General features: G+C 40.0%; 1 protein-coding gene across 1 annotated transcript; it reads left to right on the top strand.

Annotated features, from left to right (window-relative positions):
- Nucleotides 1-687: 687 nt before the first annotated feature.
- MRPL45 (mitochondrial ribosomal protein L45) lies at nucleotides 688-15,866 on the top strand. Its single transcript, XM_032238031.1, is given in 9 exon segments — nucleotides 688-766; nucleotides 2,353-2,488; nucleotides 2,491-2,544; nucleotides 4,892-5,013; nucleotides 9,092-9,189; nucleotides 10,210-10,258; nucleotides 11,594-11,743; nucleotides 11,840-12,013; nucleotides 15,140-15,866. Coding segments are annotated over 9 exon segments (861 nt in total). The 5' UTR covers nucleotides 688-733; the 3' UTR covers nucleotides 15,185-15,866.
- Nucleotides 15,867-26,360: the final 10,494 nt, after the last annotated feature.

Raw genomic sequence — 26,360 nt, 5'->3', positions numbered from 1 at the left:
AATCCATCTAGGGAGAAAGCATAAAGAATATCTGTTAAGCTTTGGATGCTACACAGCACTTATTAATAAATTAACTAAATTCAGGTTTTTCTGTAGACTTAGTGACTTACATCAATGGTGAACTGATTTTTTCAGTGGTCTACCCTAGTTTGTATGCACTTACCTTCACTTTCTGCAAAACTAATTTAGCTTGCAAAAAATGACATTCATAGATACATCGATTAATATTATTTATTTAGTTTACAAATATTGCTTTTCAAAGGACTGAGTATATTGATTCGGTAATCAAGTACTATTAGGCACCGCAAATGCTAAATACAATCTCCACATAAGCAACAATAACATTTTATACAACACTAACTCGTTTTATACACCTTTGTGCAAAAGCATTCAAGCAGAATGACAGAGTTGTTTATTTAGGAAAAGTTACAAAGTGCTTAAAACAAATCTATTATCCATGTCATATTTATATATGTATTATATTTATATTTAGGCGGTGTTTTGCTTGCTCGTGCAGGTCTGAGGTTAGGAGACAACTTATGCCCTCGCCTTTGCAACGTTAACTGCGCCAAATCATTCTTGTTCAATGACGGAGCATCAGTTAAAACGCCAGAGCGCTGCAGACCATCAGATTATCCTAACTGGAATGTTCCACGACAGACTCCGCCCCTTTTGTATTTCGTCCCATTCGAGATTCCTCCTCCATCCCGTCGTGCAAAGCGGCGCTCGCAATATGGCGGCTTCCATGCGACTAAATATAGTTAAGGTGCACTTATGTCCTTACTTTGAATTGGGAGGGGAATTTCGCTAGTAGTGAATTTTAGTAGCGGGTCTTTTTCGGACAAATGGAAATGTATCTTTTTCATAATTATTAGAGCGCCTCTTTTTATGTCTGTATTTGTCTTTTTCATTTTACTGTGAGCGCTTTCTAGTATAGTATAGTATGTACAAAATAATACGACGAAATTGGTTGATTTCTGAGGTCAACAGTAGCCGCTTTATGTTTTATCATTTTCTGATTGTCTACTTTTAATTATGTAGATAGAAGCTAATATGTAAGAAGTAAAGCTTTTCACCAATAGCTCCTCTTCTTGTAAATGGATAAAACGATCCATTTGTCATTTACGAAAATAGGGGAAATTGAATCATAATATAGGTGTGGTTACATTACATTTTTTTTTCTAATTTGAAGAGTTGGGGACTAATTGTACAGGGAATTTAACTGTTATTGTGTTGGGGGGGGTTACACGAAGGGAGGTTCAGCCAATCTCATTGTACACATGTTGTACTCTGGCAATAAAGGTTGAATTGAATGAATTTGAAGTTTGAAAAACAATAGTCTGCATATCCAGAGCACTACAAAATGTTAAGTAGTTTTACTTCAATCATTGAAATAAGCCGTTGAATTAATTCTGAGGAAAGGAAGGGAAAATATGATAAAATATTTATATGGCTGCCATCTCACAAATACTACTCTCATAAAAAATAGTTGACAAAGGTTATAACATAAGCACAATCTAAAAATTAGTTTCAAAACTAGCTAAAACATAAAGTTGCTGCTGTAGACATCATATACTGGTAATGTGGGCTCAGTTATCCTGACAGCCAGCCAGAACTTAACATGCTTGCAAAATTTATACTGGGTGAGCATTGCATATGTGTATGTGCAAGAGGAAAAGTGATAGAACATGTAATTTGAATGGAAAATCTCCTAAATTTAAACCCATATCCAGAATTGTGGCTGTTTTGGTCAGTGTAGTGAACTCTAAGCTAATTTCAATAGTGAGTCATGGAGAAAATCTATGTTGTCACTAAGAGTTGACATCAACTTGATAGCAAATAATCAGTCATTACTTGGGTTTATTCAACATTTTGGTACAGACTATCCAAACTTTTAGACACAGGTATGATTTGTTTTAGCAAAGGATACCTGTAGAGCCAACCAGTTTTTTAGTACTAGTCATATTTTCTTAACAATCTCTGAAGGCCATTATATGGCAATCTTCTGTTCTTATATACTTTATATTTTGGTTTGAAGGGATTTTGTATGTCTAGATTGCCTTTTTCGTTTGAAAAGACAGTATGTATGCATTTGATTGTTTTGAAAAGAAATATCATTTGCAGAAGGTATTTCTGTTTCCAATTCAAACAAAACATATTTTTTTTATTTGAAATACAGGTAAGAAGAACATGTTTTTCCTCTGTAGATTTGAATTTATATGTATGTTTAACATGCCTCCAAATGTGCTCATATTGCTACAGTAGTTATTTGGATTGGGAAGATGAGAAGTAGATAAATGGCGGTAATTAAAATTATTTGTATAATATATCTGCCTTTTTTTTAATTGAAAGGGGGTATCATGTTTGCTGAATGTTGCCCGTTGTGCTCCATCTTCTCTTGTGATCCCAGTAAGGACCAAGAAACGACTTAAACTTCCCTCTAGGATCTATGATTCTTTGGACCAACAGCAAAAACACTTAAAAGCTAAGAAATGGCGATGCCTGAAGATAAGCTATCACAGTATATCACTATTACCTGCACAAGTAAGTAGTTTTGATAATTTATTGGTAGAAAGAATTGGAGTAGGATTAATCTCTATGAATCCCAAAGCGAAATAGATATCAGTTGGTTGCTTCTCATTTTTTCCAGTCCTGGATATCTTAATCCTTTCTCATTGTATATAAAAATGTATTGTAGGTATTGGTTTTGTAACGAATCACATAGCTGTTATTTAACTACAGCAACAAGTGATGATATGTAGCAAGTTCTGAGCCATTGTCATTCTCCCTGTAATAGCATGTGATTGGAAATGAGCTGTAGCTATTCAGAATGGATTGTTCTATCTATTAAAAAAATCCTGATCAGAAGAAATAAAGATAGCTATAAAAATACAGAATAACATTTCTTATCAAAACTGAGGTAATAAATCATAAGTGGGGGGGGGAGTATGCTGTCTTGAGAGATTCTCAGTCATCCAGGTCATAGTTGTCTCAAAAGAGTTTTTTTCTTCAAAAGGCAACTGGACAAATTTTTCATTGAGGAAGAAGAAAATGGTTCACTTCTCATTCAACAAGCTTCATCAGTTTGATAGCAGGAGGATGGAAGGATAGGTGCTGATAGGATGGGGGGTTCCACCACAAAACCGCGGTAGACTAAAGCACGTGTGACTAACAGCGCAGTGACAAAACCGCACCATCAAAACCGCGCGACAACAGCGCGCCGACAACAGCGTGCCGACAGAAGCGCGCTGTAACATAACCCTAACCTAGCCCTAAAACCTAACCCTAAACCTACCCTAAACCTAACCCTAAACCTTACCTTAAGTTAAATTGCGCTTCTGTCGTTGCGCTGTTTGTCGGCGCGCTGTTGTCGGCGCGCTTTTGACATCGCAGTTTTAGCGCCGCGGTGTTGTCAGCGTGCTTTTGACGTTCGCGGTTATGTCGTGCCACGAGGATGGTGGGGAGGGATGGAAGGACTGTATTTCTTTTCAGCCATTTGGTTGTTAGTACTCTCTGAGAGCTGTTGAGGCTAGCATCCCTATATTCCTTACCTGGGATCCCTGCTGCTTCCCACTATCTATGCATCTTGGGGTTATGATGGCAATCAGCACTGTTGGGATTGTCATTGCTAAATGATGTAGTCACATGACATTTTACTAAGATTGCATCATTTAGTGACAGTAGTCCCAGTCTCAAATGCTGTCATAACCAAAGGACTACCTATACATATTAATTAGAAGAGAGGGTGGAAACATGTAGCACTTTACATGTTTTCTATGAAGGAACCTATGGAGTGATCTTTGCTCCCTAACAAACACTGACTGAAACCAGGCCCCCATCTCTAGCTTACAAGGATACCATGGTCACCAATATCAAAGCCACTGAGAGGTCAAGGAGTGCAAGAATAGATGCATTACTCCATGACAGATCATCTGCAAGCACGATAAAGGCTCTTGCAGTACTAAATCTTGGCCCCAAACCTGACTGAAGTGAGTCTTCATAATCTATTTCCTCTAGAGTTCTCATTAACTGTAGACTGGCCACTATCTCTGACCAACCAATTAGTTATGAATATGGGTCCCTGCAGAATTAATGAACTTAACACCCAGAAGGGTCCTTGAGCTTTTAATTATTGATTCAAATTCTTATTATTACTGGTTGCATTTTGTACATGTTATTCTTACTGCTTTTAAAATCTTCTTTGAAAATTTGTTTTTATTGGAAACTACCAAGAGACTTTAGTGGCCGGTGGAAAAATTAAACAAAATAATAGATAGTCTTACTTTTTGGCACCATCTTTCTTCTTTCTGTCATTCTGCACAAATACATTTATTCATGAGTTGCGGTGGTGCAGTGGTTAGAGTGCAGTACTTTTGTATTGTAACCACTGTCCACATTGTCAGTAGAAAGTTTTTCCACAATAGTAATACCGTGTTTCTCCAAAATAAGACAGGTCTTATTTTCTTTTGATCCCCGAAATAAGCACTTGGCATTATTTTCAGGGAGGGCTTATTTTTGAGGTGCAGGAGGTAACGAGCATGGCTGCTGCTGTGTTGCAATATTTTTGGGGGAGGGCTTATTTAGTGCATGCCCTTAAAAGGCCGATTGGGCTTATTATCCGGGGAGATCTTATTTTCAGGAAAACAGGGTAGGTAATTGAAGCTGTAAGTCAAGGCCATTCAGCAATACACATTTTTTATAGCAGTAGGATGTTAACAAGATCAAATTCTATGGAAGAAATTTTAAATTCACTAACATGGGGATGGGAGGTGGAAAGTCCAAGCAATAATATTTTACCTCAATTTTTTTAACATTAATGTTTTACATTTGATTGCGGAGCATGTTTTAAAAACAATTGTTCATTATATTTTTTTCTTATTTGGCAACCCAGGGGGGATCTTTGAACCTTACGTTCCTCCAGAAGGAGATGCCCGTATGTCGATGTTATCTAAGGAAGGTCTGTTGCAAAGGACAGAGAAATTGAGGAATACTGCAAAATCTTACACATCGTATGTATCATTCTATCTATGGCATCCAGTCTAGCTATTGCATCTTTTCATTTAATGCTAGTGTACAATTTCCTTTTAGCAACTGCAGTTTGCACCATGGTCTTGATCGTCTTATCTTCCAACCATTTCGGTGGATCTTATAGAATGATTTACTTTCTGTTGTATTTCCTAAAAACCCAGGCAGTAAATATTAACTTACAAGAGTACATTATTACACTGTAATTCTTTTGGAATATGGTCATCTGAAAAAGCAATTGAAGACTGAATATTATCCTATGTATAAATCTTATTTACAGAAAATGAGTTTAAATGCTTCTGTCTTTGTAGTTTTATTTCTGCTGTTTTCCCAGCATCTGGTAAAATATTTTCCCAGCCTGGTATATTTTTAATGCCGTGTTGTCCCCCAAAATAAGGCCCATCCTAAGGCCCAACAAGCCCTAGCCTGATTTTTTGGGGGGGTTGGCCTAATATGAGTCCTACCCTGAAAATAAGCCTGGGGGATGGGCATGGCCAGCATGAGAGGTGGCAAGTGCGTGGGGGCCGACAGTGTCCAGCAGTCGGTGCAGCCCTATGGTCCCTTGGCACAGCACAAATACTGATAAGGCCAAGCATAGAGGCAGAGGCGGGAGGACGAAGACAAGCGATCCAGATGTGCTCGACAGTTGCCTGATTCAAGGGAGGCTTGCAGGAGGCTTGCATGGTGGCATCGGCAGCAGGTAGAGACAGAGGTATAGGGGATAGGGGAGGCGGGTGATCCTGATGCCCCTGCACGAGTGCTGTTTGTTGCAGCTGCAGGCAACCCAAGAGACAGTGGGATGGAGTGGGCAGCATGTTGGGATCGCCTCTGCTCCACCTAGCTCTGCTGCGCACTTTTCACCCAGAGAGAGACAAAGCTTCATCTGCTTGCAAAGAGGATGCTTTGAAACGGAGCTCACATTACCTCCTTTGCAAGCAGACGAAGCTTTGAGTCTCCATCATTTCTCCATCCGGATGGAAAGTATTTGGTCGCCTATGGGGTGCTTGAGAATAGAGCAAATCGTTCTAGTGAAGAACTCCTGCGAGGCCAGCAGCAGCAAGGGCAGCCGTTTGGTGGCCAGCAAGGCACCCCCTGCAGTCAAGAAGGGTCCTGGCACCAGCTGGGCCAGCAGGCAGGGAGGGTAGAGACCGGGGCATGCCAAGAGCTTGGCCTGTTGCAGCCACAGGCAAACAGAAAGTGGAAAGGAGAGGACGGGGGTCAGTGGTAGCTGCACTCCAACTCGCATTGGCCCTCACATTCACTACCACCTGTACAAAAATAAAATCACAAAAAATAATCCCTAGTGCTTATTTCCAAGCCCCCCCCCCCCAAATAAGACTGGGTCTATTTTCGGGGAAACACAGTATGACATTATTGGGTTCAAACATCAAGATTGGTTAGTTCTCCATGAAGTGACTTAATCACTCTGCAAATTTTTGAAGCTGATGACAGTTTTACACTTTTTCCTGTGAGTATATTCCTGAAAGTTCTTTCATGAATTCATGGTTTCTTTTTTCAGGCTTTGATTTAAACAAAACGGTTTTGTATTTAATAGTGTTTTCCTAAGAATTATGCAATTTTTATTTGCTAATTACCGTATTTTTGGAGTATAAGACACACCCTTTTTCCTCAAAAAAGGCTGAAAATCTGGGTGCGTCTTATACATCTTATGCAGCATTTTTTTGCCTCCCGAAGCCCCGCCTCTTCACCAAAATGACTGTGCATACCCTAATGGAGGCTCTTAGACAGCTCCTAGGGGCTGGGGAGAGCAGCAATGAGCAAACAATGGGCCAATGTTTACCCCCCCCCCTCCAGCAGCACTCTATAAGCCTCCATAAGGCTATGCATGCAATTTTTTTGATGAAAAATGGGCCGTTTTTGCGGAAAATGGGCCGTTTTTGCTCTTTCCCCCCCCCAACCCCAGAAGCACTCTACAAGCCCTCCAAAGGCTATTCATGCCTTTTATTTGAAAGAAAACGGCCCTGTTTTCGCAAAAAATGTGCCATTTTGGGAAGGTTTGCAGAGTGCAAAAACTTTTTTTCTTTCCGAAACCTTTTAGTTACAGCAATTAATGAGAATTACATCGATCAAGTACTGTGCCAGCAGAAACAAATCCTAGGTACTGCAGGTTGTCAGCGATTTCCTTATCCAGCACATGGATAAATACACCTGGAAACATCCACCTACCTACCTACTCTCTCTCTCTCTCCCTACCTACCTACTGTATTTCTCTCTCTCTATCCCTCTACCTACTTACCTACCTACCTACTCTCTTTCTCTCTACCTACCTACTCTCTCTCTCTCCCTCTATCTATCTACCTCCCTCCCTACTTCCCTACCTACCTACCTATTCTCTCTCTCCCTACCTACCTACTGTATTTCTCTCTCTATCCCTCTATCTACCTACTCTCTCTCTCCCTACCTACCTACTGTATTTCTCTCTATCTCTCTACCTACCTACCTACTCTCTCTCTCCCTATCTACCTACTGTATTTCTCTCTCTCTATCCCTCTACCTACCTACCTACCTACCTACCCTCTCTCTCTCTCTCTCCCTCTCTCCCTACCTACCTACTGTATTTCTCTCTATCCATCCCCCTACCTACCTACTTACCTACCTACCTTCTCTCTCTCTCTCTCTCTCCCTACCTACCTACCTACTGTATTTCTCTCTCTCTATCCCTCTACCTACCTATCTACCTACCTACCTACTCTCTCTCCCTCCTTCTCTACCTATTGTATTTCTCTCTCTATCCCTCTATCTACCTACCTACTGTATTTCTCTCTCTCTCTCTACCCCTCTATCTACCTACCTACCAATTCTCTCTCTCCCTACCTTTCTAAAGTATTTCTCTCACGACCTACCTACCTACCTACCTACCTACCTACCTACTCTCTCTCTCTACCTACTTAGCTACTGTATTTCTCTCTATCCCTTTATCTACCTACTTACCTACCTACCTACTCTCTTTCTCCCTACCTACCTACTGCATTTCTCTCTCTCTCTCTCCCTACCTACCTACTGTATTTCTCTCTACCTACCTACCCTCTCTCTCCCCCTACCTACCTACTATATTTATCTCTCTCTCCCTCCATCTACCTACCTACCTACCTACCTACCTACCTACCTACCTACCTACCTACCTACCTACTCTTTCCCTCTCCCTACCTTCCTACTGAATTTCTCTCTCTCTCTCTCTATCCCTCTATCTACCTACCTACTCTCTCTCTCCCTACTATCTACTGTATTTCTCTCTCTCTCACCTACCTACCTACCAATTCTCTCTCTCTCCCTACCTTCCTACTATATTCTCTCTCTCATGACCTACCTATCTACTCTCCTCTCTACCTACCTACCTACCTACCCACCCACCTACCTACCTACCTACTGTATTTATCTCTCTCTGTCTATCTACCTACCTACCTACCTACCTACTCTCTCTCTCTCTCCCTACATATCTACTGTATTTCCCTCTCTATCCCTCTACCTACTTTTTTTTTTAAATTGCCTTTTCAAAACCTTGGTGCATTTTATACTCCGAAAATACAGTAACTTGTTTCCAAATAAAGATATGACTTAGGTAACTTTGGAAATTTAGAATGGAATTGTTTCACTTCAGCTGTATCCTCCAATGCCCAAATACTTGGGATTAACTGGCCTTTAGTTTGCTGCATTAATCTACAGCCAGGATGAGTCCAGCATACTGAACTATAAAAATATATGAATAGCCAACAGCATTTTAGCCTAGATAAGTATGTGGTCCTATAATAAAAGAGATACTGTTGTCTTATTAATAGTAGGTTTGATTGATAACTTCAGAAATTAGTGTTTGGGTTTTTTTCTCATAATTCCCCATCAAGATGTTGACGAGGTATGATTTCATTGGCCATTATTCTTCCATAGATTGATCAGTGTAAAAATTATGATCAATATGAATATGATTGCAGGAACAGTGTTCTCCTGTTTTGCTGATCATGTAGGTCCTGTGTCTGATGAGCTTCATCTTATGGATACTTTTTTTCTTAAACTGGTTGTTTACTTTCTCCTTCCACTTTTTTCTTGACAGAATCCGAAAATAAGGGCGAGTGATCCTGACTTCCGCATCAAAACCTTTGCAGAGAAAGCCCAAGGAATCTATATTGAGGCACACAATAATCTGGCCAAGTAAGACTTCTAGGGATGTGTTTGAGTTGTAGGCACCAGTTTACTCTCTCTTCCCACAAATTGTGCATTAGTTTGATAATAGTTAACATCTATTAGTTCATTTACCTTACTTAGAGGAACTTCAAAAATTATCTCTGGGATTTTTTTTTAATGTAAAAGAATTGGCTTGTTGCTTTGTGATGGATAGATTGATAGAAACTGGTTCAAATGCCTGGAATTATCATATGTTTTGGAGTATAAAACGCACCGGAGTATAAGATGTACCATGATTTTGAAGAGGCAAATTAAAAAAAAAAGTTTTTGTACTCTGCAGACCTCACAAAAATGGCCCTTTTTTTTGCAAAATTGGCCCTGTTTTTTTTCTTCAAAAATGAGCATGAATAGCCTTTAGGAGGCTTGTAGAGTGCTTCTGGGGGGTGGGAGTCCCCCAAAATGAGCAAAAAACAGTCTTTTTTTGTCAAAAAAGGGCATGCATATCCTTTAGGAGGCTTGTAGAGTTCTCCTGGGGAGGCAAATTGAGTAAAAAAGGCCACTTTTTCACTCATTTTTGCCCTCCCCAGCCCCCAGGAGCACTCTGGAAGCCTCCTAAAGGCTAAACACAGCCATTTTGGTGAAGGGGGTGGGGTTTTGGGAGACCAAAAATGCTGTATTCAGTGTATAAGACGCACCCAGTTTTTCAGCCTCTTTTGAAGTATATTTGTGCATTCTGACACTCTTTTATCAGCTGTTTTGAAATTGTCTATTGTATCTTCCTTTTCCTATACAGTACTTTTGTCTTGATTCACAGAGTGGTTTTTATTCTTTCCAGCCTTGCATAGTACAGCATAACTTGAATTTTGTTAACAGTGGTCTTCCTTCAGGATTATTTCTGAATAATAATAGGATTATTCTCTCTACATATTAGAAGTTGTCAAGCATTGTATGTGCATGATGCTGATGTGTTTCAAACTGAATAGTATCTTAATTGAGTTGATACTTACAAGCAACATGATCGTGTATTATTTTTCTAAATTCCTACAGTTTTAATGAGGAGAAACTCCACACTCTAGTGACTGAACACTGTTACCCGGTAAGAATCTGTGATGATATCAGCAAGTGATTGCTTAAAAGACTTTTAAGAAGATCTGTCATGACGCTTTTTCTGTAGTAGATACTTGCTCTACTGCCCTGTGATATTCCTGCGTTGTTAGTCTGCCACACTAGGCAAAGTTAACCATCATTGGTGGACTCCTTCATTTCAAGCCCCTGATGTGCTTTGCTAGTTTGACATCCTTGTATGCACTTAAAATTAAAGTATGGAGAAAACATATTTTTATATTTTAAAAAAATCTAAAAGGGAATAGGAAGTAATGCACAGTGTTTGTTAGCACCTACATGGGCTCTAAAACTCATTACAAGGTTTGGGGAAAACTGCCTAAGGGCTCAGCTTGGCTTATAACAGCCTGACCCCAGAAGGTTGCCTTTAAATCTTTTTTTTGTTCTGTTTCTAATGTCTATAGGTATAGTTTAGACTTCATCTTTGGAAACATTATATCAAACTATTGGTTTCACGGATAATGCTGTATGTAAAAAGTTCTGAATGTGAATAAATTAGCCCCGTGATGGCGAACCAATGGCACGCGTGCCAGAGGTGGCCTGCAGAGTCCTCTCTGTGGGTATGTTTGCCGTCGTTAGCTGCTCTTCTGGGTTCCGGTGCTCCGGCGTGCACATGCACACATTCCAGTTTTAGCACTTGATGCTGAAAAGTTAACCATTACTAAACTAGTCTATTTTGTCTAAACCAGCGGTCCCCAACCTTTGCAGCTTGCCAGCTTGACTGGGGAGGGGGAGAGCAGAACCGGACAGTGTGAGCAGTGGCCCAGTGCATATGCACACATAGCTCAATTAGTGAGTTGGGCTGCGCATGAGAGTTGAGCTAAGTGCATGTGCACCCTGACCTGCTGCTCATGTGGGCCCAGTTGTAAATAGGCCACGGACCAGTAATGGGCTGGGGCCGGGGGTTGGGAACCCCTGTTCTAAATAGTACTATGAGTTTCAGTTGCTCACAGCATGACTTTGTATTTTACACCCATTTCTTTTTTCTCACATGGTCTCGCTTATTTGCCCCATTTTTTTCTTCAATTGTTTTTGTGCCTTTTTTACTTTCTTTCAGGAGTGGAAAAATATTTTATACCAAATCATTAAATCTTGACCCCAATATTTTGCAGTTGAAAATTTCTGAGTTATTAAAAGATAGGGATTTGGGTGTTCTTTTTGTTTTGGTCACTTCCATTTTTATTCTCTTAATATTTTCCTTAACAAAATTCTTGTAGCTGCTCATAAGTATTTTTAATCCTCGTGCATTAGTATGCTTAATCTGCTTAATTTGAACATGCTGAAATTTTAGACATGTTGTATTTGCTAGGAAATGGTACAAGGAAATGAACATAAGACCATTCGATGGAGATTTCTGGAATCATTGGAGCCCCCTAGAGTGGTCCAGGTGCGATGCCCAACTCTGCTGAACGAGGATCTTTTGTATGGGCAAGTGACAGTTCGAATTCACCTTCGACAGGTATGTAATTCCAATCACTGCTGCTCTGGAGGTATCAGAATGTGTTTTGCATATCACTGCTTAATGTCACAGGGTTGGTTTATTCTTTTTTGACAGATTTTAGCTATCTATGATCAGTTTGGGAGGCTTATGTATGGAAGTGAACAGATACCAAAGGATATTCTGGAATATGCTGTGTTTGAAAAACATTTGCTACACAAAACTGGCCAGTGGAGATTACATGACAAGATTGTTCCATCCTGGGCGCCTCCAAAAGATCCTCTAATCAAGGTATGTGTTTAGGTTATGATATGGCATTTATTTCTAAAGGTATCTTAATTTTTTTGATGCATAAACCAGAGCAATGTTATGGTTTTGGCATCTATCTTTATCTAATAAAGAATAAAGTATCTTGATTCATATTCTTCTTCTTGTGCCATATCCATCATCTGACATTGACGATCATGTTAGTGACTCTATTTTTATTAACAGCTACAGAAAAAAGTGCTGCTGAGGTTTGTCCAAACCTGTTCCTTGGATTTTGAAGCCATTATGTTCTGTATGGACCTCATTTGCCTTCAGTCTGTCCCTGGAGGATTAAGTGAAATATGATGTATTTTTCCGGGTGTCGCATCACATGTCCAAAATATTCTAACTTTCGCTTTTTGATTCATATATCCTACTAAATCATAATGTGATTTGTTTGGTTTTATCGTATGAAATGAGCTATTGTCAATTAATTATCCATGGTTTATTGAATAATCAGCAAGTGGCTCAATTTAAAAACAAGTATGTTCTAAACTGATGGTAATATGCTAGCATTTTTCTCAATACGTACATGCATTATTATAAGCCCATTACAGGACTTCTGTCAATTTCATGCTTTCTTGGGACATAGGATTATAGATCCTCACATTCTCATCTAGCATAACCAGTGGACATTGGCAGGAGCATGAGGAGTGGTAGTTTGGAGGAAACTATTATAGAGTCAGAGGTGTGTGCTTGAGTTCACACTGTAGCCCTGTCCTGTGCTCATATAATCCTTACATAAGTCATAATCTTAAAACCTTAGTTTCCTGTTTAAATAATGTCAAAAGTAATTCATACAATCTTGGCTGAAGAAGCACAGTCATTGGGAATGAACTATTTTATAAATGATAGGATCAGCTTGGATTGCACATCATCATTCAAATTCAAAACCAAACAAATTGCATTATAGCGTGTTTCCCCCGAAAATAAGACCTGGTCTTATATATATATTTGGTTGCCAAATTAAGCACCAGGGTTTATTTTCATGGAGATCTTGTTTATTTTGTGACTGCAACGGAGCAGGAGGTGAGATGGTGGTGTGAGGCGAGATGGTGGGGGTGGAGGACAAAGTGGTTCACTGGTGCCACAGCCACTAAGTGAGGCGGTAAGGGTAGTGATGAACAAAATGAGGCATTTTGAAACAAGAAGTCCCAATAGTATTCTTGGCTGCCTGGCTCACAGAGCCATGATGCTGGCAGAGTGTGGCGGCAACTAGAGCATCTCACCCGCCGGCGGCTAGCAGGGTGTCTCCCGTTCCATTACCAATTGCATGGGGGATTACTTTGTCAACTGTTTTCCAACTTCGCCGCCCTGAGTCCCTCCCGGAGAAGGGCGGCATACAAATAAATCTAAATCTAAATCTAAATCAACTCCTGCCCAGCTCTCCTCATTTCACCAAAGCATCCTTTCACTAACCTCCTTTCGACTTCCGTTCTCCACCGTGTGGCAAGGCAACAAAAGAAGACTGGGACTACCAGTGGAAAAAAAGATCAATCAGACCTTCCAACTTTGTGAAATCTTTTTTTTTTTCCCCTCAAGAAGTTGGAAGGTCTGATTGATCTTTTTGGTTTTTTTTGTCCCACAAACGTTGTCAGTATCAGAGTTCTTCAGGCTGGGCAGCCAAGGATACTATTGGGGCATCATCCTCTATCTCCCCACCGCTTCACTTTGTCCTCCATCTCCCCACCACCTTGCTTAGTGGTCATAGCACTAGTGTATCTCTCAGCCTCCTGCTCTGTTGCAGCAGCGAGCAAGGAAAAGAAGCTTCCTCCTCCACCCACCCACACCACCTCATTTCATCATGCTCTACCATCTTGCTTAGTGGCTGTGGCAACCCTCTCGCCTCGTGTTGGCAGCAACCAGACAGAATGGCTGGCCGGCTGCACAAGCTCCTAAGTAGGGCTTACATTAGGAGTAGGGCTTATATTTGGTCCAGGTGTGAAAATCAGGTTAGGGCTTGTTTTCGAGTTAGGTTGTATTTTCAGAGAAACATGGTATCAATCCAACCAATGTGTTCCAACATTCCCACTTTTTTCCAGAGTTTTGAGGTCTAATCCTTCTATGTTTTCTTAAGTCAGTTTTTTAAAATAAACAGCTTATGCAATGGGAAGTCAGTGAATTTACTTTATATTTCATAGTTAATGAACTTTTGACCGTGGCACGACAAAACCGCGCTACGCAAAATAGCGGAGATTAAATCGCGTCGCTAAAGTCGCGCCGTCATCACCGCGCGTCATCACCGCGGGGACAACAGCGCGGCGACAGAAGGGCGTTCTACATACTTCGTTCTTTCCCTCCAAAGGTAGCCCTCCTCCTCCAGCTGACAGCGGTAGCGGGCACGGGGCAAAGTGGGCTGCCCAGCAGCAGCAGCCCACGGGAAGGGTCCAGCACAGCCGCGGGGGCAGCAGGAAGCCTGCGGGGGGGGGCTGAGTGGGGCTGCCGACGCTGGCGGCGGCGGAGGACGCAGCAGCGGCGACGGCTGAGCCTCTCCTGGGGCCGGCGAAGCGGGCTTGCCCGGCAGAGGCAGGCCGCCCTCTTCTTCCTCAACAACATCTCCTTGGATGGGCGGCCGCCGCCACCGGGCAAGCCCGCTTCGCCGGCCCCGGGAGAGCCTCAGCCGCCCGCCCTGCCTCTTCCTCCGGGGGAGGCGCTGGCGGCGGAGGCCGCCCGTCCAAGGAGATGTTGTTGAGGAAGAAGAGGGCAGCCTGCCTCCGCCGGGCAAGCCCGCTTCGCCGGCCCGGGAGAGCCTCAGCCGCCGCCGCTGCCGCGTCCCTCCTCTGCTTCCTGCTGCCCCCCACGGCTGAGTTGGACCCTTCCCATGGGCTGCTGCTGCTGGGCAGCCCGCTTTGCCCAGTGCCCGCTGCCGCTGTCAGCTGGAGGAGGAGGGCTACCTTTGGAGGCAAAGAACGAAGCATGTAGAACGCCCTTCTGTCACCGCGCTGTTGTCGCGGCGGTAGGGTCGTTTTTTTCTTAGCGCTTCGGACGCCGCGGATTTGCCTCCGCACTTATGTCGGCGCGGATAAGGGCATCGCGGTTTTGTGGTGGAACCCTTTTGACAATTGGGGCATTGATTTGTGTTTTCTTTTTCCCCAACCTTACATTTTCCAGACTGTTATGATCCCAGGACCAACCGTGACACCTTCGGAAGCTTAAGGAAGAATCATCAAGAGGTGCCACATCCACATATTTAATGCAACAAATAAGAAGACCAAAAAAAAAAAAAACAGGAAGATAGAATTGGATATGTTGGGCGAGCTTCTTATGTGTTATGCCTCTGGTTAAATTATGAGGTATATATCAAGCTGTATAATCCCTATATTATTCCATTTTTCAGTCTTCCTTGCTAGAATAATTGATGTGTACTTTGCGATATTGGTTGTATATTGTTACTTTTTGATTAATAAAGTAATAGATTTTAAGATACAAAAACCTAATCAACTTTTATTTTACAATCCACTGAAATCCACAGGGTCAGGAGCTTTCTCTGATTTCATAGATGTAAGGGTAGTGACAGTTTCTTGAATTAAAAAAAATATGGTACTTATGTAGCTAGTAATCTCATATTCTACATTTTTAAATCATCTATATCCTTTGTAGATGATTTAGAAATTATGGTTTGGAATAAAGTTTTTAAAAGTTTTAAATAGGTTTGAAGATTGCATACTCAGTCCTATATAAACTGTGGTAGGCAAAGTACTAAAAAGTCTTTTTTGCAAATAACATTTATTAAATTTGTGTTTAGCAGGTACCAAAATTCTGTATCACTCAGCAGCTTGATGGGAGACATACAGAATTCAATTCTTAAAAGTGAAAATAAAAAAGAAATAAAGCTCAATCTAATAGTTGCTTCTTTTTATAAGAAGAATGTGCAGTAATTTACCATATTTTTCGGAAATAAGATGCACCCCCCCCAAAAAAAAAGAGGTTGAAAATGTGGGTGCGTCTTATACATTGAATATAGCCCTGCCCGCCCACCCACCGACCCTCACCTTTTGGCTTCTGTCTCCCAGCAATTTACCTCCTTGCAGCAAACAGAGAAAAATTGCTGAGGCGGCAAAAGGCAATCCCTGCATCCTGAAACAGCTGAAATTGAAAGTGAAACAGGCTGTTTGCTGCAAGGAGGGAAATTGCTGGGATGCAGAGGCAGATTTTCCCCCCTTCTAATCAGGCTAAACTGAAACTTGCTGTTTGCTATTTGCTGCAAGGAGGTAAGTCAATGAATAAATGTCTGTATAATGTTCAAATTATTAGACTTATTTTTTAAAGACTGCCTCATTATTGTTCTAGATAACTTAACAAAATGAAGAAGCTTTAAAAAAATAAATGCTTGTTTTGAAGAGCCCCAGTGCTATTGTATCTGTTTTTAAATATCAGAGAATAACATATATTTCCAGAAAGTCACATCAATTTTAACAGCATCTGTACAAGTATAGTCTGAAATGTAACATCATAAACAGGGTATATTGTCTGTGCTCTTTGCTGCAAGTAGGCAAATTGCTGGGAGGCAGAGGCAGATTTTCCTCACCCCCCCCTCCCCCTTTTCCTCTCCAAAATCTAGGTGCGTCTTATACTTCGGGGCATCTTAGACTCTGAAAAATATGGTAATCTCAAGAGAATGCTTTGGCAGTGTCTTGCCTTTAGTGTGAAACCAAAGATTGGCATAACAGACACTATTACTAATAGAAGAACCCACCATCTCCAATTACAGTTACAGAATTAAAAAAATAATAGTGTAATTCCTTATTGGAAATTAACATTCTTATTCAAGAATAAGGGGGAAAATATGGTGCTTTTTACTAGAATCTTATGGGAATCCGCAGAGCAGAGTGAACTTGTTATTTTCTTCCCAGTTGTACTTGAAACTTGGGAACAGTAATGAAAGGAAGGAACTACACATAGTCTTTGTTTAATAACTGCCTCGTACAATAATCACTTGCAGTTATAATGTTGATGAAAAAGTAACTTTGTGACTAAATTTCGCATTTATAACCTTTGCACATTTGTAAAGCAAAGGAAAGCTGAAGTTAGAGTCTTCAGAGTCATGTTTTTGCAATGGTTGTTAAGTGAATCACTGCAGCTGTTAAGTGAATTTGGCTTCTCCCTTTTTGCTTGCCAGAAGTCAACTGAGAAGGTCACAAATGATGCTCACAAGATTCTAGTATCCTGCGACTATCATAAATACATGCTGGCTGCCCAGCATCCAGATTTTAGTAAGTGATTTCCACTTCACTTAACAATGGAGTGCAGTATTTTTCGGAGTATAAGACGTATCGGAGTATAAGATGCACCAAGATTTTGAAGAGGCAAATTAAGAAAAGGTTTTTGTACTCTGTAGACCACCCAAACCGGCCCATTTTTCGCAAAAACAGACCCATTCCCCCCCCTCCCAAAAAGGGCATGAATAGCCTTTATGAAGTTTGTAGAGTGTTCCTGGAGGGTGCCCCCCAAACGACCAAAAAACAGCCACTTTTTGTCAAAAAAAAAGGGCAAGTATAGCTTTTAGGAGGTTTATAGAGTGCTCCTAGGGGCTGGAGGGGGGGGGGAACTGAGCAAAAAACAGCCCGTTTTTCACTCATTTCTGCCCTCCCCAGCCCCCAGGAGTACTGTAAAAGCCTCTTAAAGGCAAGCACGGCCATTTTGGTGAAGGGGGCAGGGTTTCAGGAGGCAAAAAATACTGTTTTCAGTGTGTGTGTGTGTAACTCCAAGTCAATCACACTATCCACTTAGGTAGCAACACTAATCAATTTCACATGCTGTTGTGAACATAGAATAGACAACAGGTGGAAAGCATAGGCAGTTAGCAAGACATCCCCAATAAAGGAGTGGATCTGCAGGTGCTGACCACAGATCACTTCTCAGTTCCTTTGCTTCTGGCTGATGGTTTGTTCACTTTTGAATGGTGGCGGTGCTTTCACTCTAGTGGTAGCATGAGACAGAGTCTATAACCCACACACGTGGCTCAGGTAGTGCAGCTCATCCAGGATGGCACATCAATGCGAGCTGTGACAAGAAGGTTTGCTGTGTCTGTCAGCATAGTGTCCAGAGCATGGAGGCGCTACCAGGAGACAGGCCAGTACATCAGGAGACGAGGAAGCCATAGGAGGGCAATAGCCCAGTATCAGGACCGTTACCTCCGCCTTTGTGCAAGGAGGGACAGGAGAAGCACTGCCAGAGCCCTGCAATATGACCTCCAGCGGGCCACAAATGTGAATGTGGCTACTCAAACGGTCAGAAACAGACTCTATGAGAGTGGTATGAGGACCTGACGTCCACAGGTGGGGTTTGTGCTTACAGCCCAACACTGTGCAGGATGTTTGGCATTTGCCAGAGAACACCAAGATTGTCAAATTTGCCACTGGTGCCCTGTGCTCTTCACAGATGAAAGCAGATTCACACTGAGCATGTGGCAGACGTGACAGGGTCTGGAGACGCCGTGGAGAACGTTCTGCTGCTTGCAACATCCTCCAGCATGATCGGTTTGGCAGTGGGTCAGTAATGGTGTGGGGTGGCATTTCTTTAGGGGGTTGCACAGCCCTCCATGTGGCCTGATGCCATTAGGTACCGAGATGAGATCCTCAGACCCCTTGTGAGACCATATGCTGCTGCAGTTGGCCCGGGTTTCTTCCACTTTAATTTTGAGTGTAACTATATGTATGTATGTATGTGTGTGTGTGTGTATATGTAGTATGTATGTATGTGGTGGTGTGTGTGGTGTTATTTGTATGAATATAATATATATATATATAAACTTGATTGAAATCACAGTAGGCAGCATATAGTGCAAACTATTCAGATACAAACAAAAGAGGAAAGAATGTTCTGAGAGGATGATTTGTGATTATTTAAGCCCATAGGCCCCATTTCATGATCATGCCAACAACATGCTTCCCAAAGAAGTATATCAGATATGTTCAAAACATAATCTGAGAGCTACAGTTGTTTTCCCAGAAAAAAATGGAAGTAAAAAACCGAGATATACAAGAGGAGGATCCAATGTCCCGAAGAGACGACGTGCAATCTTAATGCTCTGAGATCACCGCCAGTACTTTTGCCGCTGGGTGGTCCAAATGGACCTAAACTGTCCCGCAGAGAATGGGAAGAATATGTCCTTCTGATCTCAGGAACATCGCAAAGTCCCTGATCGATTCAGGAGAAGTTATTCTAGCTGGCGACAAAAGCACAGCCCCATGGCTGATGAAGTTGGGGTGGCTCCGAAACGGAAGGATACAGAAAGAGAAAGTGTTTTCAGCTGGTGAGGAATTTTTACCGTTTTAAAAGAGACTGCCTATAAAAAACTTAGTTAATTTAAATTTGAGAACAGAAGAAATAAGCGGCAGAATTAAGCTTTGAATGGTTTTGGACAGTGGGTTATCTTACTTTTTAAATGCTACTTTCATGGATGGAATTTATGCAAGATTTTAAAATGAATGGATTAAGTTTTCTTCTATCCATTTTATTATTATTATTATTTGCAACCTATGGACTAAAATTCTCCTTCATTACTGTGTGTGTTTTTCCCTTTTTCTTCTCTATTTCATTCAAGAATTTTACTTTTTTTAAACTTGGAATAAAAAAGATACAAAAGGCAACAAAGAAAATTGTAACAACAGAGGGAAAGACAACACTGCTACTCGGAGGCTGGAGGTTTGTGTATTGGAAACAAAACACTTTTACTTTCTTTACTGATTATTCTGGCTTGGCACTTCAAGGTGCTCACTGTTTTGTCTATAGCGAGTGATAAGAAGAAAAGCATACAGATGTTCCTTTGAAGTAAGACCTGATTGTGAATTTATGTTTAATCTTGTAAAAACCTTCCAAGCCAGAGCAGCAGTGTGTGTCAACTGGAGATAATGACACAATCTCAACAGCAGAAAGAAACTTTAAGTTTGCAAAAGATATTGTTAGAAATTCAGAAACTATCAAACACATTTGAGAGGACAGAGAAGAAGTTGGAAAATCTAGAGCATCTAACAGTAAAATATGATGAAGTTGGAGATGTTTATCAAGTGGAAAAAGTAGAGGTTAGAGTCCTAAAAATCAAAGAGAAAAATAACCACAAAGAAATTAAATCCGCTGATATCTATGGTGATTGATTTATGTCTGGAAATGGAAAGAGTGGAATACAGAAAGAGGAATTAAATGGAGGGGAATTCTATCCTAGATGGCAAGATACAGAAGAGGAAAAAATAAAAGAATTTATAGATTTAAAAAGAGAAATTTTATTAGCAACTTCATTGAAAACACCACTGACAATTAAAGATAAGCTGATCAAGGAAACAGAAGAAGGGCATCGAAATTACATGAGAGACTTAAGCAATGAGTTGCAAATAGGAGTCCATACAAATTTGATTAAGGAGCTGATTAGAGGACGGATACCACAAATGGCAGAAGACATGAGATTGTTTTGCTACTGGAAAAATACAGGTTGATAGATGAAAGTGTATAATCTAAAACTAGTTAAACAGTGAAATTTAGTGACAATAGATATAGTTAAATAAATAATTGATAATGATACTGTATACATATGTATTGCTATGATAAGTAATATTTGGATATGAATATTGAATGGTACCTATGAAAGGAAGATTAGGATTTTTTTTGTTATATATAAAAGTTAATAAAAAAAGAACTAAGTTAAACTTAGTTAAGTTTTGATTATTAGGGGGAAAATGTTATGATAAAAGATACAGTCAAACAAAGGAGGGATAATGATAAGCATATATAAATGCATGGGTACAACATAAGGAAATTGGATGTAAACTAAACAGTGATTTGGAAAGAAGGATTAGAAATTTTTGTTACTAAATATTATGGATGTTTAGGATGTTAATATGAATTATGGTTGATGACTGTGGAAGAGATGCACGAAAGTCTTTGGTAACCAACTGATAGACTTTCTACAGTATGTAAAGAAGGAGGATTCTTTGTGTTGTGTCTGTTTTAAAAATAAAAAATAAAAAAATATACATAAAAAATGAGATATACTTTCTCTTAATATATATCATTACTGTATTTACATTGCTACAGAGGGAGATAACTTTCTTTGATATTTAATATAGTACAGGGACAATATAGTCCTCACATTTGACATACTAGATTAGTAGCACTTCCTAAAAGTACATCAGACAACTCAGAGGAAGCGAGGGTTCAAAAGGGAAATTTGGAATCTCAGATTTATTATAAAGCAGCCAATGCCATGTGTGTTGCCTGTTTGTGGAGGAAGTCTCTGAGCAATGAAACAACATCTCAAAAGCAGTTTCTTCCAATCCTTTAACTCAGTGAGGGTTCTTAATCGTGGATCTGGGTCTGTAACGTTGATAAGGCTGGTCTTCATAGCTTCCTAATCTTTCCTTTATGAATAGTATCCATTGTTTCTTTGGGTTCACATCTTCTAATCAAGAGGAACTTAAGAAGTTAATTCAGAAAATAAAACATATCAATTGAAGTACACTGTTAACTCTTTCATGAATCTGCAACCTTTGGCATCCCTCCTTGTGCTCTACTGTTGAAAGATAGTCCTCTCTGGGCCAATATTTATCACATAAATATAATAGAAATAAGGGCGATATCTTTGAATTGCTTCATAGCTTAGCTTTAAGAACATCTATATAATCTTATTGTTGGACTGCACAATATGACATTGCATGTATCAAAAGGTATACAGGACATTTTTGAAAAACATGGCTTTTCCTAGCCTTATTTATTTTAGTGTTAGCTGAACTCTACTTAATTATTGTTTCAATTTACTACTATTTATACTTTTCCCCTCCTTCGGGGAACAGTTATTAGTCTATTTCTTTAGATTATAATGAAGAACTATGTTTTAAAATATTTTATAATGTATATTTCCTGCCTTTAACAAGTTTCTGTTACTATTGTTGCTTTAGTTTGTGCCTTCCAAAAATATCAGATTTCTGAATGCTGCTTGCAACAATGTCAAAGAAAATATTGTGTAATGTATATTTTCTGCCCTTAGCATGAGGGGAGGGGGAAATTGCTTTTGTTTTTCAAAAATACCAATTTCCAATATTGTTTGCAACAATGCCAAATAAACATTCTCAAGAGTATGCCATCTTGTGGTTGAAAAGCACAGGTGACCAAGTCATTGATTGGATGACATCATTAAAAAGCTTTATAAAAAATAATGTTTAGGCAGGAGATATCAACTTAAACAAAATTTTCAGAAGGTAGAAATATCAGTGTCTTTAAGCAAATTGCTCACATGAGATCTGGGATAATACAGTATGCATAGGATTTATACACAAGATTTATAATACATTTAAGGCTACTGTAATTTACACCCTGGATTTAATGAATAAATCATAGTTTATTTTAGGATAGGAAACCACAATTTGAAACAATTTCTGATTTGCCTATTACAGGGAGGCCTTAATTTATGACCCCAAAAGGTACTGGAAAATTTGTCATTAAGCAGTATGATTAAGAAAGGTACCACATGACCAAACCCAATTTTCCAACCTTTTTTGCTGTATTGTCAAGCATCACATGACTGTGACTTCTGACTTTCCCAGCCAACTTCCCTATTGACTTTGCTTGTCAGAAGTCAGTTAGAAAGATCACAAATGGCAACCAGATGACTATGGGACACTGTGACTTGTCTGTTGTAAATGTGCAACATTTGCAAAGTGCCCAAATAACAATCACCTGACCATGAGGATGCCGAAGCAATGGCAAGTGCATGGACCAGTCATAAGTCACTTTTATCCATGTTGCAATTTTGAATGGTTGCTCAACATATGGTAACAATAGCACTTAAACTTATATACCGCTTCACAGTGCTTTTACAGCCTTCTCTAAGCGATTTACAGAGTCAACCGATTGCCCCCAACAATTTGGGTCCTCATTTTACCCACTCCAGTAGGATGGAAGGCTGAGTCAACCTTGAGCCTGATAAGATTTGAACTGCCAAATTGCCAGCAGCTGGCAGTCAGCAGAAGTAGCCTGCAGTACTGCATTCTAATCACTGCACCACTGCAGTGGTGATAAGTTGAGGAGTGCCAGTATAAATATATCTTACGGTGTATTCCTAATTGGTTTCATCCCATCCAAGTCTCTAATAAAATCCACAGAGACATAAGGCAAGGATAGCTTTTAAAAAAGAAATTAAAACAAACCAATATCTCCTTTACTATACCTCATTCCTTAGATTTTTAGTTTCTGGCTTTTTCAATAAGATATTTATATATGAATATAGTTGAGAAAGGGCTTTGATAGACAAATTGGGAAACCAAATAAGAATGAGATAATCTAGGGATGGTTTATTGCAGAAAAGAGGTTAGTGGGATTAGCAATGGTAGGGATGTTTGAAACTCATTCAATAAATTATATTAAATCATTTCTCAAATATTAATCATACCAATAATAGATTATTAAAAGCTGTATAATACTTCCAATAGTTCAAAAAGCCTTTCTAGTTGTATAGAAGTTATATGATTTTTATAATAATTCTATAAAACACATTTCTCCCATGTTATAGCTGGAAAAACTGATGGTTAAAGATGGTTCATGAATTCCCTAGCCATGAAACAATTTAATGTGTTACATGGCTCTTATTAAAGTCTATAAGGTTTCATTAAGAAACAAAGGTTAGCCAAAAGTCAGGATGGTGTTATGCAGAGGGACTAGGCCTGTCACTCAGGGGTTCTGTTAAATATTAAGGAATATATACAGAGTTGTAATTTGTTTAACCACAAACTATTACATAAACAGCAATAAATTGAGTTTGCTGATCATATTAAGCCAGCAGCTAAGCTCTTCAAATCAAAATGGCTGGATTTGCAGGAAACAAATGACATTTTCCTATGCAAATGCCACAGAAAAAAATAGCTCATGATAAAATCCTTATAAAAATGCAACAATTATTATTTATTTATTATTTGTAATACACAGCTGTAGTGAAGCACCGAGTATATTCTGAGTTCATGTAGATAGCATCAATTAAGGCATAGCAGCCTCCCTGTAGTTGGTGACATAGCAATTATACTGTTTTCAGTCTTTGACTTCTTAATTTGAAAGTTACGTATTTGAGTTCCTGAAAGTTGTGGTTTGTTTAACCGGTAGACCAGTTTTTTTTCAACGTTAGCAACTTTAAAATGTATGAACTTCAACTACCAGAATTCCACAACCAGCACATCTTAAAGTTTCCAAGGTTGAAAAGCATTGCTATACAGATCAATGTTTCTCAACCTCAGCAACTTGAAATCTACTGTAATAGTTATGAGAATAACCTTGAGACACAGGAAGAAGAGCTGGAGTCTAGATAACGATCTGATAAAAAAATGAGTCTAAACCAGAAATATAGTTATAAAAGATTTTAGCTTCCTGGTCTGGACTACCATGCAGGGCTGACACCACCTTTTAAATTGCTGGTACTGTGAAGCAGTTGTGTAGTCATATACATATACTTGGATCAATGACCTGATTTCAGAATAGGGTAGCTTTCTAAGCAATATTCAGCATGAACTGAATTAACATGATAAAATATGCTCCTGGATATTTATTCAGTCCTCAGAATTTCATAGCAGGCATGCCAACCTGGAAAGCATTTTCTCCAGAAGTAAAAATAATAATAGCCTCTATTTGAGCTTGACATCTACTGTCCACCATGCAAGATTTTTGGAAACATTACGAAAATAGTTTCTCAGAATAAAGGTTTTTGTGGTTTTTTCCCCCATTTTCAATGTCTAGCCCCGGGGCTTCTTCCTGGCCTCCCATGCAAATACTATACAAATGAAACTCTGCTTGGCCCATCAGGTAAGGACCGTAGCATGCTTGAAATGGAGATTTTAGCCAACAACAAAAACTCCAGGCTGCTTGAGTTTTCTTTAATTTCTTATATAAATAAACTGGAAGCTTACATGCTTCAAAGTATCAGCCTCTTCCTTTTTTTTAAAAAGAAAGTTTACAAGAAAGCGAAATTTTAAATTTTGTTAAAAAGAATGTCTTTCAGTCCCACATAACATCCATACTTTTGAAAAATAATTTGGTTAGTTGCAATGCAGTAGGCATACTCATTTAGCAATGGCAAATAAACTGGAGAGCAATGATAGTTTGTATCACCAGTTCCCCTCCCTCCCCCTCTTCAGCCCTTTTTTCCCATTTCGTTACTGTAACTTCCTGCAATAACAGATACTTTAGGAACAGGCAGCCATCCCCTGGAAGTTTTTTTGCGAATGCGTAGATATCATGTCAATATTCCAGTGTATCTACTGCCTCAATAATGTTGATTTTACTTAAAGTGGAAAACCTGTGGTACATGGGTCATGTTACAATTTATTCTAAATTGGTTAACTTTGCTGTAGGTTTCTTGACTGATTTAAGGTGCTGGTTTTATCTTTTACAGCTTTAACATCTTAGAGGAATAGACTGAATGGGGCTGAGAGATCTGCAATGGAAGCTCTGTTCTCTGTCATAATAGTGAACAAGGTTAAGCGTTTCCTAATCGCTATCACTTTTTTTCAGTGATAGTTCCTTGCCGGAGGTGGGCTGCTTGGAGTTCGCAGGGGTTCAGGAGAACCTCTAACTAAGATTCTGTACAGTTCAGAGTACCCCTAAATCCTTCTCCTGGCTGGCCCCGCCCACTTCCCACACTGCCTCTCCAAGGAGTCCCCACATGGCCTGTTTTGGACGTAGGTAAGTGCAGGATGTGCGCAGAGGCTCAGGGAGGGCGAAAAATGGTCCTACCGGAAGTTCAGGAAGGCCAGAAACGGGCCCATTTCTGGCCTCCAGAGCCTGGGAGACTGTTTCTGCCCTCTGGAAGGCTCAAAGAAAGCCTCCAGAGTCCGGGTGGGGCAACCCCCCCCCCCAGCTTGGTGCAGGAGGCCACTGGGCCACGCCTACCATGGCCACACCTACCTAGCAACCGGGCAGAGAACCCCTTGGTAAAAATTTGGAAGCCCACCCCTGACCCATGCCTTTGGAACTTCCTTCCTATGCAGTTTCCAGATATGACATCATCATTCTTTTTAAAAACTCCCTCTTTGTAATTGTATTTCTATATTTTATTAAACTTGTAAACTACCCTGTAAAGCCAGCATATCTTAGAAGGTTAGTGAAAAGTCTTTTAAGTTAATAATAAACCAATAGGTAATATTTTGTAACAACAAAATAATAATTCTCCTTAATTATGATTATTGCCATTATCCAGTGATGTATGTCATAACTACTGCTATATGCAAACCTCCTTGCCAAATGATCCCCAGTTCAACCTTGTTTAAAGCCTATTCTCAGGGGATGCTTTTTACTGTGAATAGAATTGTTACTCAGGTGGTATGGTTTACAAATATTTGATGTGGGTGGTTTGCAGTGG

The sequence above is a fragment of the Thamnophis elegans genome, chromosome Z (genome assembly GCF_009769535.1).
Source record: "Thamnophis elegans isolate rThaEle1 chromosome Z, rThaEle1.pri, whole genome shotgun sequence".
NCBI lineage: Eukaryota > Metazoa > Chordata > Lepidosauria > Squamata > Colubridae > Thamnophis > Thamnophis elegans.
Note: the sequence above shows the minus strand (reverse complement) of the source record. Positions and strands in the feature narration are given on the sequence as shown.